Below are 13,995 nucleotides of genomic sequence, written 5' to 3'. Positions count from 1 at the left end.
CAACTGAGAGCAGATAAGTGGGGTAGGCATCTTGGAGTGGAAGTAACTTTTGAAGACATGATGCACACAAATAGGCTTACCTTCAGTGTTCTAAATGTCTCAAGGGTTAAATCCCATCAGTTTAAAAGTATTAATGATTTTTGTTACACTCCATACCGTCTTTACATCATGAACCTTAGACAGGTCCCTACATGCTTCTGATAATCAGCTGATCAGGCAGGAGCAGTTCCATTTTTGCCACTTGCCCTTCTGTTGCTCATTACTGACAGATAGTCTTCGGAAACTTAATCGTCTTAGTCATACTAATGTCGTCTGTATCCTACGTTAATCATAATAGGTGACTCACCGTGTATCCTGGCTCATCTTGCTGGGAATTACTTTTTGGGAATTGCATTGGCACAATTAATTTTAACCAAGCACTGGCTACCCTTAGGCCCCTACACCTATGCTCTGGTGGCATGAATGTCTGAATACTGGTCTTCTCAAAAACGTGGTCATAGATATTAATAAGTGTAGAGCTAGGTGTAGGAAAATCTAGGATCCTTTGAGAGGACTTTCAATTGGAACTCTGGCTGATCATGACTATACACCATTATAGCGGGTTTCTTTTTTTCTGCCTCTGCGTCTGTATTTGTTGGGTTGATAATTCCGACACACCTTGTATGTTATTAGTCGTTCTTGTGCTCTATCTTTGTGAATAATGTTTGTATGGCACTCTTTTTCCTTTCATAAGCAACTTGGCATATTTGCTTTGGTTAGTGATATCTGTGTGGTACACTGTTCTCCAAATTAGAAAAAAAAAGAAAATTTAAGATGAAGAAATTTGTTATGATATGTATTGTATTTTATTAATAGGAAATTCCATATTCAACCCTGAGGATCTGAAGAGGTTGTCTCTGTGGTTTTTTATTACTGACTCTCTCGATGAATAAGCTTTAAACCTGTTTGAGGTAGCTGACAAGACTTTTGAAACAGAGTTTAAATCAGATGACTGAAAAATTCAATTTTATAATCTATGACAATTTGAAAAACCTGAGGAGTAAAGGTCTGAAGACATTGGACACACGCTGTATATATATAGTGTAGTGCTACTGCCCATAATTATAGGAGGAGGTGTATTGTTGCCGTTTAAGACAGTAGCTCTTAATTGACTTCTGTGGGCTCGGTGCTAAAATCTTCTGTGCCTCTGTGGAAAGAAAGACAGACTGTTATATGACACCACCTTTGGAGGAGTAGAATTGGCCTCCTCTTTTGCTGATCCTGCCAAAAACAAGGGTCTGGCAACATTTTCATTATGCTGCTGTAATTTGCGTAATTTCAGGAATTTTGTGATACATTTGTTATGCAAAGTTCCTGAAATTACACCTTTATGCCATGTGAATGATCATAACTCGAGTGACTGTTGTTCTTTGCATTTATGTTTCTCTTGCTATTTCTAGCATCAAATGCGTCCTTTGACAACACTCTGTATGAAGGTGCGCAAGTTATACTAAGTTTTGTGCGGGCATAAATTATAACTTTAAGTTCTAACTACAAAGCAATAACTTTTGAAATTCGAAAGCTTGTGTAGTTTAAGTTGATTTTGTATAGAAATAATAAATCAAGGCCTGCAATTAAGATAAGTGGTGCTGCATCCAATTCAACGCCACATACCGCTACCATGTTTGCCCTGTATGTAATATATGGCACACCATGGCGCAGGGTATGGGCAATAATGTTAATATTTTTGATGCTAATGATGTACTGTGCAGGATTAGTGCCAACATTTTGGCCTTAATCCTGCAGCGTACACAGGGGCCCATTGAAAACAATGGTACGCCTCCTTTAACGGCTGCTCTTGGTGCAAGGGGGTGCTGGGCCCTCCTAAATTTGGGCCTAAATTCTCCTAACTATAACTAATCCTAAACCTTAAAATAAAAACCTCTAAAGAATATAACGGGCAGTCACAGTGGTTCAAAAAGTTCATTAAATGTATTTTCTTCAAACAAAATCAACGAGCCTTGGCTATGCATCTTTCTCAATGCTTGAATTACAGTGAGACAGACATCATTTATATAACTTGAATAGATTTTTATTGGAAGACTTTGTATAGATATCAACATAGGACAATTGGAATGAATGTGTCTGGCTAACTTTCCTGGCAGCCATCATGGAAATATAATTTATTGGACTACCTTTCAATACTTTTTGTGTATGGCAAGCATTTGAGCGTTTTCCTTAACCTGTATCAGATAACAAATTCATATAATTTCATACCAATAATATGACCAGTGAAGAAACATAGTCGAAATGCATATGCCCGTACTAAGCAAGGATAGCAACAAGGGACTACTGAAAATCCAAACCATGGTCGTGGGGCACAGCAGCCATCTTTATCTTTTTGGCTAATGACAACTGGTACCCATAACGGCAATTACATTCATGCTTGAGATAGGCTAATAGCATTTAGCTCGATATTTAGTCACCAAATTGGCTAATAGGAAAATAAATTATACATTCCAAAACAATATTTTTAAAATGGAATTCAAAATTTACAAATAACACAAAAAGTCCAACGTCCATCATTTAATTGTGCCCTGTATGAGCCATCATCAGTACTCACAGGTTATTACTATACATTAATTGCAAAAAGTTATTCATTGCTGTACAGCAGTTAAGGCATGTTTCAGACCCTAGTTGTTGTTAGTCGCCTAAATGGGTTGCCAATCCCTCATCACTATTGAGGCCCCTAGGCATGTTCGTCTGTAAGGATCCTATTGCCTTCCCTTTCTCCTACAGGTACTTTGTCTAGGCAGAAGTATTGAATTAAGTCAATTTATGTCATTCAAAATGCCTTGATACTGGGTCTGTCGGATCCTTGTTGGTGATGGCAAGCATGTATTCTAAAATGTGTTTAGTAGCAAAATGTGTTGTGTTTCATACATAGTGTTTATTGCATGGACATGTGAGGCAATATACAGCATAGTCCATATTGCAGGCCATGGTATTTTTTATTTTCATGGGTTTATTCTACCCTGGTAACTTGTATTCTTTTACTTTGTGACTGAATTTGCACGCTTTCCATCTTGGGCATGGGACGAATCCTCCAATAGATTCTTTAGATTTGTTTGCTTTTGCACTGAAGTGGCTGCACCAACTGACCTTTCAATGAGGTGCTGAGTCTACATGTCACTAATGGATGACTTGATATAAAGGAGCCAAATATATTATCTGGTTGCAAAATGCACCAATGTTTACGTAAGATCTGATGCATTCTCTGAAGAATCTATAATGACCCTGATCTTAGGCATCCCTTCTTCCTTCTGTTTGTCTCATAACAATTCTCTCTTTATCGGATACATCTTAGCTTTGGCTGGCTGTAGAACTTTGGTGGGATACCCTCGGGATCTGAATATCCTGGTCATATCATTAACCACTAGGGTGTATTCTGTTTCCCTTGTCCAATTTTGCTTTATATGCAGAAGTTACTCATAGGGGGTACTCCTCTTCAGTTTTTGTGGGTGGTTTCTTTGTGCATGCAGTAGGAGGTTCCCTGCAGTGGGTTTCCTATGTAATGTCATACATATTTAAGATCCTGTATGAATACCCTAAGATCCAGGAAAGTGACCTCTTGGGGGCTTATGTGGCTAGTGAAATGCAAATTATGTTAGGCACTTGTAATGCGTAAGCAACGTTTTATTTTCTCAAAACTTTTCTAAATTTGGTTATAGGCTTTAATGTACAGCACATATACAAAGTTAGACAACTTTTAATCTATGTCTAAATACAGTATTTTGTAATGAAAGGGTGTTCTTCCACTACAAAACCTATACTAGACAACAGACACACAACCTTGCATTACTGTGCATGGGTATGTAGGTGCTACAAGTCAGTCAAAATGGTGTCAGGGCAGGAGAGTGGTACAGTACTATATGTTAGGAGACATGGTGCTCTTCTGCTCTTTTCCTTTGACACGACGCGGCATAGCAACTTCGACTGCTGCACTGTGTTGTGACAAATCATAGTAAATTTGTCCCAAAAATGATAAAAAGAGCAATGAAAGTAGATTAAGCACCTTGTGCATCAATAAAGCAGAAATAATAATCCTCAAAATGAGAAATAAAGAAACTGTAACAAACGAAACTTAAGAGCAGAATAGAAAAGAGAAAGAGTGGTTGCTACAGGTATCATTCAACACCTCGCCAAGAAACTTTTTTATGCAGTGAAAGCTCCGATGTAAGGAGACCAGTGTTTTACCAAGTTCCTCCCATTTATTTCACTTTGGGCAGCTGTTTTTAGCTTCTGCAGTGACTACATGCCTGCTGATCGGTTTAAAGGAACAACTTGTTTTATTCACTGTAGTCATACTTGTCTTTCTGGTGAATCAGGTCCCAGGACTTTCCAGATCATATTTTCCTCTTAACATCTCTTGCATCATCCTCTCATTTCAGGTTGGAAGACAGGGACAACACTGGAACAAGGATCCACAGAAGGCCTAGGGCAGAGGATTACACACCGCAGATACAAGGAAATATAATCCTGAGTGTTTAAACAGCATAACATTGTTCCATTTGAGTTCCCAAAAACGTCTTCGAAATTGTTTAGTGTTTTGTCAGTTTTAGTCAAGCTCTGCTAAGGTCCTTTTTGTGTATTTCAGTACACATTTTCTTAACCGTCCTATGTTTTAAACATTAATTTGACCGCATTTAGGAGGGAGAACGCTTGAAGGCTCAGCTTATTCTTAAAAGATATGCACAGTGTGTGGATTTTGATCCTCTTGGTGACATGAATGTAAAGTATTGTTTTATACTATGTATTGATATCATATATAGATTGTTATTTTTTTCTTTCTTTTATTGATATTTTATTGATAAGAATTATGGCTTTTTATAAATGCATATACACATACAGATAAAAAAAATTGGTCATTCATAAACCGTATTATCTCCACACAAACTCAGTTTTAGGAATTCACTTTGGCAAAACAAAAAATATGTACATTTTTGGTTTAGAGTTTAAAATTCAACAAGGCTGCTGTATCTTGCACGTTTATATTGTGTATCAATAAAATATTCACAAAATATACAAACCCTTATTTTCTATCATGATTGATTATTAAACAGCAATAATTAGGGTAACTAGTTTACAAGGAGGTTGCAATTATTTCTTGATAACTGATGAGAAAATATTCCTCTTAAGAAGTTATCTTTTTAGATGTTGTCTTTGTGTTTTTTTCAATTTACATATTTATGTACACTTCATATTATGAAGAAAAAAGTAATTTCAGATACCTAGGGCTTATTATGTAGTACCATCATACTAAGTCTTAATTCAGGCACCACTGTACTGTGAATGTAAGAATGTAATTCTTGACAGGCGCATAATATGCGTCTTTTTTTAAAGACATTTTGGTGTCAAGGTCTTTCTTCTCGTTGTGAAGAATATGCGCCTTCCTCGGTCCATCATTTATTCTCGCCTTAAAACTGAAATGACAATTAAAATTGACAATTAAAAACACATGTATAGGTAATGGCAACAAAAGGATCCTCTTTGCATTTTTAAATATTTAACTACACACTGACACCTACTTACTGGGCCCTTATTTATGATATTGTATGAGACCTGTTTATTCAAAAACTTTTCTTGGAAGATATGAGCATATGCACCGCCCACCCCACCCACCCCCCCCACACTTGAAATTATCAATTCAGTAATGCGAAATATAGATTCTGTATATTTACACCCACATGCAAACATCTAAATTAAAATATAGGGCATGCTTATATCTAGTAACAATGGAATAAAATGCACTCTCCTATCGATTAAGTTTCACAATAGATCTTTTTTTCTTTCTTATCCTGTAGAAAGAGCCATTACAATTATCCACCGCATTTGAAATTCTCCTTAGGCTCCAGTCAGGAATAAACATGTTGGGAGGGGGGGATCCAGGTGGCTAAAATTACCATTTCTGACTGCCTTTCCTGCCCAGGTTTACTCATATTATCAGTTTAAACCCCAAAGAAAGGGGACTAAGTATATTGCCCGCAACCTAGAATGAAGCTGCAAGGAATTGCCAATTCTGTGGGGTTTCAACACTCCCATTCAACACTTGCTCAGAGAAGCTGGTAAATGGCAGCAGGGGCTTCTGTGCAGGGCTGGGGTCGAGGGAGGGGTTTTGGAAAATAGGGGAGACAAAAGGAAAATTAGTCTTGACATGGCGAGCATTAAAGGCTTTCCCCTTGCCATAGCAAAAAGCAGTACCTTTGTTCCCGCACTAGGGATGGCGCATTGAGAAAATGCTCAAAAATCAAAACATATATGCACTATAGAGGTGGGTAATCTGACTGTGATTTTTAGATCTATAAAAGGCAAAAAAAAAGTTTGAGTGTCAAGCATCTTTTGTCGTCAGCCTACCATCATTTACACACTGAATAAGGATGGATACTCAGGAAGATGAGCGTTAAGAATGTATATGAAAAGTTACATCAGAATACATATTTTGAAGCAATAAAAAATAAAGCCCAGAACTATCCTGCCAAGAGAAACTGACCTGAAGTCAGAGACAGTAGCGATAGTCTAAAAGAATGATAAAGCAGGAGGTGTTAAGAGTAGCCAGGGAATTGGCCTGCAGTAGATGTGTGTTTGGGGGTCTTATTTGGCACAGTTTTTAGGTCGAGCATGTAAGCGCTTTGACCTGTTGTAAGTATTGTGGGCTTTTAACCATGCCCACCACACACCCATCAATTTCACTCGTTTGTGGGTTTACCTTTCGAAAATCCTTTGTTATCATTGGTAAATGCTTCATGTCTGTCCCTCCTTGGGGAAATTTTGTTACCACCTTGGACACCGACTCTGCTACATGAATAATTGCACGTTTGCCAATATGTTTGACTGCGAGCAAACTTGTTTTTACTTTTGCGTCTCTCCTTCACACTCATGCTCATGACAGCTGTGGTGCTTTGAATGGGCTCACTTATGTCAACTGTTTTACTTTTCATTTTTAATTTATGTGGCAAGGAAAGTCCAGTTAGGAATTTACAACGCCAATAGCTCTAACACGAGCAAACGCAAAACCTACTGCATTGCAAATGCTTGTTTATAATTCTAAGCTATTATGTTTGTCCTGGCGGCTTGTGGATAATGGAGAGGAAAAGAAGGCAGTACATTGGCTGCAAAACTACAATATATGCATGAAAAAGCAAGTAAATAAAGCCCGCCCATGATGCCTGTCTTTTACTATGAAAATATTTGTCCCTTGATATATATTTTTGATTAGATGAAAAACCTGTACGTCTAATTATAGCTTTTTTTCAGATGGCCATCTCATTGTCTGCCTTTACTTTTTTCACTTGAATAAGCACAGGCTTAACATTAACTGGATTATGGGAAGGCCCCCTTGCATGTTAGGGGCAAGGACATGGGGAATAGAAAGGTCAGCCATGCATACGGCCTCTAATAAAAAATAAAAAAAATGTGTGATGTGACAAACACTCTCTGGCCTGGCCTGGCCTTGTACAAGTTAAGTCCCCTGACTCTCAAAGAAGGTGGCTTCAAGACAGGAATATAATGATGACTATGGTAAGAGACCGGGAGTACAATGATGGACTAGTGAGAGATATTACCTCTTGTGGTAGAGTGAAAACCCAGAGGGACATAGTCCCCTGGCAGACTCAACAAGATCATCTTTGTGTGAATGACAGGAGGACCCGATACTTTTAAATATGAGGGAAACTGAAGACCAACTAATACATGGACATTTGTAATAATCAGTTAAGTATTGTAATAATTAGTGTTTGATATATGGGTCAAAGTAAAAAATGTATATTAACAGTAGAATACAATTGTGATAAAGTTTAAGAGAGAAAAATAATGATGAAAGAAACTGTGAGGCAATTCTACTTAGTACAGTTCAGCTACATTATAGGGAACAATAAAATAAATGTGAAGGTCCTATTGGCAATAATTAGGATTAGAAAAGCTATTTTTTCTGAAAAATATTGTGCTTTAACAGAAGATTTTAGGAATATATGCCTTTAGAAACAGATGATCCATGAGCATTTTGACTGAAAAGTGTACCTTCTCTGACTAAATTGCCACCATTTTCTCTCTTTCTTTAGAGGATTGCCAATCCCCCTTCACATAAAAATGTTTCTTTTAAAGTGGGCTATGATCTAACCATCAGCATATGCGTTGAAGCCAGTATTGCATTTGCCATGCCCTGCGTTGGCCACCTGGCTAGTTCTTTATTACAAAATTGCAGAGCCAACCTTTAAGAACAGTTCTTGGAATCCTCTACGTTTTCTGTAATACAGGCCTTTGAGCCTGGCCTTCTGAGATGAGGAACGGCACTTAGGCATTGTGATGTGTTTAATCATTTTTTAAAATGGTACACCTTTTGGCTTCTGCATATACAATAGATTCTGCTGCCCCCCTCCCCAGGACCCGTCTTTTTGTGACTAATTATTATGATTTACGTTGTTCTTAATATCACTTTCTGCCGTGATGATGACCCAGTAAACACCTCTCTGGTCGTAATGCTATTGACACTAAGGAGCTTAAGGACATCCTATTGCTAAACTCGCCCACTAGGAGGAAACATGATTACACTCAGCCCTTGAGTTGTCTCTTGCAATGTTTATTGCCTATTTTATGATCACCTTTTGTATTGTATTTTCTCACCACTGCACTCACACTGTGACAGCACTACATTTCACAGAGCACCATTGTTGTTTTCTGAAGATCCTTTGCGTACATTATATGTAATTTTGAATTTTCAACAATTTTATGTATATACATAGAGGCAGATTGGATACAGATTGCCATTGGCATTATTTGCTTCCGATTGAACTGACAGTCAAAGACTTGCAACTATTTGGTTAAATGAATCCTACAGGGATACTTGTTGTTCTTAACTAACCTAAATAACACAATCAAGCATCATATCCAAGAGACACTTGTTGGTGTACAGTGTTCTTATAGTCACTCTGCACTTTAAAGAGAGCTTGCGTGAGGGATTACTTTGTCACCTAGGGAACTTGAGTTGCTTTCTTAATGGTTTAGGCCAATTGTCAAATAAATTTGTTGGGTTGTGGCCACCAAATGTACCTTTCTGGTGCTAAAAATCTAGATAGTTAAAATGTTGAAGCTTTTGTGCACTGCCAGATTCAACTATTGTTGCAATATCACATATCACGTTTGTCCAGATCCATGAAGAATGCAGTGACCACAGAGTTAGTTACCAGTTTGTTTTCCTGTACTTGGTATATTTATCAATGATAACCAGAAACTGTATTTTTAAGACAGAGACCCAAAACTGTCTATGACCCTTTCTTGCCTCACATTTCTTACAAATAGAGATGTTAGCAAGGGTTCTGTTCGCCTGGCTTTACTAGTGTTTGACAGATACCACATTCTTGCTGTGGACCATCCAACTATTTATCCAGATCGATAACCAGACGTTCACTGTAAGGTTTTCCTAACGCCTAAACTTCATTGATGTCTGCATGAGCCATTTCCACCAACAACAGCCTTATTTAATAAGCAATCACAATCCTAGCACAATGCAAGACTAGTTCTTCTGCTGTGAGGGAAATATTAAGTTCACTTTCCTTGAATGCTTTGAATGATGCAAAGCCTCTCTTTTTGGTATCTATTAGAAAGCTGTTCCCCATGGTCTTTGAATAGTTGAACTGACTACCTCTAGTATAACACCTTCATGAGTGGTCTTTGTGGTGCCATTGCATAATCTATAACTAACACCTGATATGCGTATTATAAGCTTCACTTTGTATATTCTTCTTTAATCAGTGTTTCCTAAGTTAAATATGGCTGTGGGTTGCATGTGAAGTAGTCAGCTGGGTTATGAGACTTGGGTATATATGATCTCGAACTTGCGGTGTTCTTATTGTAGCCCCCACCTTTAAATATGTGGGTTACTTACATACAAGGTTGATCATAAATTTCTTTCTGTGCAGAAAGATCAAGTTCTTTTTGTGTCTGCCAGGCGGGAAACTGCATACACAGTGACTTTCTTCCCAGCATCCTTCCCCGTTGCATTTGCCTGGCCAGAACAGCTACGGATCTTATACGGTGGCTATAAAGTGTGAAGCCTGTCAGCATTATAGGGCATGTGAGCTGAGCTTGTTAGGTGATGATCCCTGTGATATCAACGTGCAGACATCTATGGCAGTGGAAATGGGGATGGATGCAGGGTTGCTTCCTCTGGCAAGGAGACAGGTATGATAGCTGAAGGCAAGAAATACAGCTGAAACAGCATAGAATTATGTTGAGATTTTAGGTAATGTTAGACGTATGAACCACTTTGCACCCTGGCGTAAGCCAAATTAGGAGTGCATAAAAAGGAAAGGCATGCCCTTAATGGAATGCATAATTGATGAAGCGGTAGCCCCTCCAAAGACCCTGCTCGTGGGATCAGTATATGACAGCCACTGCAGATGTGAGCCAAAGAAAATAGAATGCATTTGATACAGAATAAAGTAACTGAAATAAGTGGTAAAGAAGAGCAACAAACACTGGTAGGAAACGTATGTATGATTACTTTCTCAATTTGTTTTCCACTTTATTCATGGCAAAAATGTATGATTTATCAATGTTGGTAAATATTAACATTTCACTGTGTATTGCACAGAAATTATTTTCTGACACTTACAGGACAGAGTAATTGAAGATGGATCAAGCAACACTGGTGTGCAATCAGTGTGTTCTTGATCGTAAACATCCTGTCGCAGGACACCACCGACAAATTCTTCGCTCATCGTGTACTTGAGAAAATTACTAGCTTCTGGAGGTACTGTAAACTGCAGATGGTATGTGGCAATATTATTATCCTCACTGCAAAAAGATGGAAACACATATATGTAAAGCTTCAACGGCATTGTGTTTATTAATGCATATTCTGTTTCGATGAATAGGCGTGTCTGCCAGCCATGCAGTGTTTCTGTAGAACAGACAAAGGAATATGAAGCACATCACGCAGAGATTCAATTGGAATAAGCGATAAGTGCAACAAACTAAAAGAAACATGTTGTAGTGGGTCTGAAGTAATAATACGTATAACAGTCACATGCACAAAATAAAGATCACAATTGCTAACAATTACTAACTAGGATAACACAGGTATCAAGATGAGCGGCAAGATTCAACTATGTGAATGATTTGTTTCTAAATATTGTACATAAAATGTATAAAGGAAGTGCTTCGACGGAGTACCCCTTATCTAGACTTGTTCTATCCACAAACCCTTTTGTATAATACTCAGCTGAAGTATAACAAAGAAAACTGTGTCACTCTACTGTTTTAACTGATGGTATACAAAGGCAGCGGTCGTCTTAAAAGGGGAAGTAGCTGGTGTAATTAAGCACAGTTTAGAAGGTCAGGACATAAGTGTTTTGTTCATTTTTAGACCTCTTTATATTTAAGTACTTGTGTGGTCAACCATTACAGACTTATGAGTTGAAGGCTCAGCTCTTTAAAGATCCCCACATCACAATGCAGTAACAATCCAAAATCAAGCACACAAACGGTGATGGGAGGTATGCTTGCAATAAGTCTATCCACCTGCAATGGCTGGGGGTAGCATTCCATTTCACTGTTCTTTTGCCCACAATTCCCCCTCATTTTGGACCTTGCCATGTGCAAGCAGTGTTGACCCTGCTCCAATAGGAAGAGTCTAGCCTGGTACTCCTTGAACCTGAACACAAGCACGAAAGATCGGCTTTGCAGTAAGTGGGGTTTTTCAGCTGGGTGTCGCTTGCTTTCAGTAGCATAGTGAGCATGGGACCTTTGTCTAGGCATACCCTTGGCCACTTAGGGTATTACACTGTGCTGTGAGGAAGCTGCACTGCTGCTGTCTGTGCTTAAGATGACCGTCTCCCTCTAGGTCTGTTTCCAATCCTGGACTTTTATGTGCTATCAAAATGCATCCGGGGTTTTGGAGTGTTGTTTTGCTTCCATTGAACTAGTTACACTAACACAGCTGAACTCAATGAGTGCCAAAAAGATTGTCTTTTCCAATAATTGTTTACAAATGTAGCAATATCAGCTCTGCTACATACATTATAATCTTCATGTGCCTGCAACTTTAGCACATTGGTTGGAAAGTGAGAAAAGCAGTCTGTGCATTGGCATCATTCCATTTGGATGTGACGCTCCTCATTACGAGCAGCCCAGTTAATTGCGATATGTGCAGTGTTAGACTTGGCATCCTTGGCGTGGTCTCCTTTAACTTTTTGTCTCTGCTTCTTAGGTTGTTGATGTGTGTCGGACTCTTTTTTTGCTGTTTTTGATACTCTGGGAACTTTACCACTGCTGACCAGTGCTAAAATGCAAGTGCTCCTGTGTAAAATATATGTGTAATTGGCTTATCCATGATTGGCATATTTGATTTACTAGTAAGTCCCTAGCTAGGTGCACTAGAGGTGCCTAGGGCTGTAAATCAAATGCTACTAGTGGGCCTGCAGCTCTGGTTGTGCCACCCACATTAGTAGCCCTGTAAACATGGCTCAGACCTGCCACTGAAGTGTCTGTGTGTGCAGTTTTAAACTACCAATTCGACTTGGCAAGTGTACCCACATGCGAGGCCTAAACCTTCACTTTTAATACGTGTAAGGCACCCCTAGGATAGGCCCTAGGTGCCCCATGGGCAGTGTGCAGTATATGTTAAAAGTGGGACATGTACTGATGTGTGTTACATGTCCTACCAGTGAAATACTGCCGAATTCAGTCTTCACTGTTGCAAGGCCTCTCTCTCTCATAGGTTAACATGGGGGCTGCCTTTAAATATTATTAAAGTGCAGATTCCCCTTGACATCAGATAGAAATTTGGAGTTTTGGGTCTCTGAACTCACAATTTAAAAATAATCTTTTAGTGAAGCTTGTTTTTAGATTGTTAGTTTGAAAATGTCACTTTTAGAAAGTAGGCATTTTCTTGCTTAAACCATTCTGTGACTCTGCCTGTTTGTGGATTACCTGTCTGGGTCAGTTTGACAGTTGGGCTGTTTGTGAATCCCCTCTGGACAGGGAGACAAAGAGAGCTGGGGTGTAGTCTGCCTATCCTAATTAGCCATGTGTGCTAGAGTGGAGTGACGAGTGAACACTTACACCTGAATGGGCTGTGCCTGCCCTCTCACAATGCAGTCTCCAACCCCCTGGTGTTTGTCTGGGGCCTGGCCTGGGCAAAGCAGGATCTTATGAACAATGGAGACTTTCTTTTGAAGTATACCTACTTCAAAGGCAGAAAGGGGTATAAGTATTGGACCCAAACTCCCTGAAAATTAGATCACTTCTGGAACCAAGAGGAACCTCTGCCAAGGTGAAGAGCTGAGGAGGAGTGCTGCCCCTGCCTGTGACTGTGTTTTATTGGGCTATCCTGCAGTTGCTGCTTCTGCCTGTGAAAGGGGACAAAGAGTGGACTTTGTGATATATTCCTGCTTGTGAAGAATCTCCAAGGGCTTGAACTGAGCTTGTCTCCTGTTTTGAAGTCTCAGGGCCATCAAAGACTTCCTCTGCCAGCACCTGGACTCTCTGCTGAGACTCCTGCCCTACCAAGTGGTGCCCTATCCAGTCCCTGGGTCCCTGAAAGGTGAAGTTGGAAGAACAAAAGCTGAAAATACACACACAGAATGCCGTGCGGGGAAATTTTCGATGCACCATCTCCACTGCGGCTGATAAACGAAACACCGCCGGCTTCGTAGCTGAAATCGATGCTCCACCTGTATCGGGGCTCGGAGATCAATGCATCACAGCTGGAGAAATGATGTGCAACACCCACTTGCGGCTGCTGATAATGATGCTAACCCCGCGCAGTGCAGTTTTCTAACACCGTTCGACTGGATTTTCTATGCATCAACCCCTGGCGTCAAAGTCATCCCGACTCTGTGCGGATTCGAGGTGCCCCACCTGGAAATCGACGCATCGCTCTCTTGCGAGGGAAAATAACGACGCACCGCTGACCCGACCGGAGAAGAAACGACACACAGCCTTCCTTGCGAGGAAGGA

The 13,995-nt window shown here is 39.6% G+C and overlaps 1 protein-coding gene across 1 annotated transcript in view; it reads right to left on the bottom strand.

The window, feature by feature from the left end:
* Positions 1-2,338: 2,338 nt before the first annotated feature.
* C8H3orf52 (chromosome 8 C3orf52 homolog) overlaps positions 2,339-13,995 on the bottom strand; it is a 100,687-nt gene continuing 89,030 nt past the window's right edge. Inside the window, exons 6-7 of the mRNA XM_069204149.1 lie at positions 10,649-10,830; positions 2,339-5,462 (exon numbers count right to left, since the gene is read on the bottom strand). Of these exons, the coding sequence (XP_069060250.1) occupies positions 5,446-5,462; positions 10,649-10,830 (199 nt within the window). The 3' untranslated portion in view covers positions 2,339-5,445. The remainder of the gene's footprint in view (positions 5,463-10,648; positions 10,831-13,995) is intronic.

Source organism: Pleurodeles waltl, chromosome 8 (genome assembly GCF_031143425.1).
Source record: "Pleurodeles waltl isolate 20211129_DDA chromosome 8, aPleWal1.hap1.20221129, whole genome shotgun sequence".
Classification (NCBI taxonomy): domain Eukaryota; kingdom Metazoa; phylum Chordata; class Amphibia; order Caudata; family Salamandridae; genus Pleurodeles; species Pleurodeles waltl.
The sequence above is the reverse complement of the archived record's forward strand: the minus strand, read 5'-3'. Positions and strand labels throughout refer to the sequence as shown.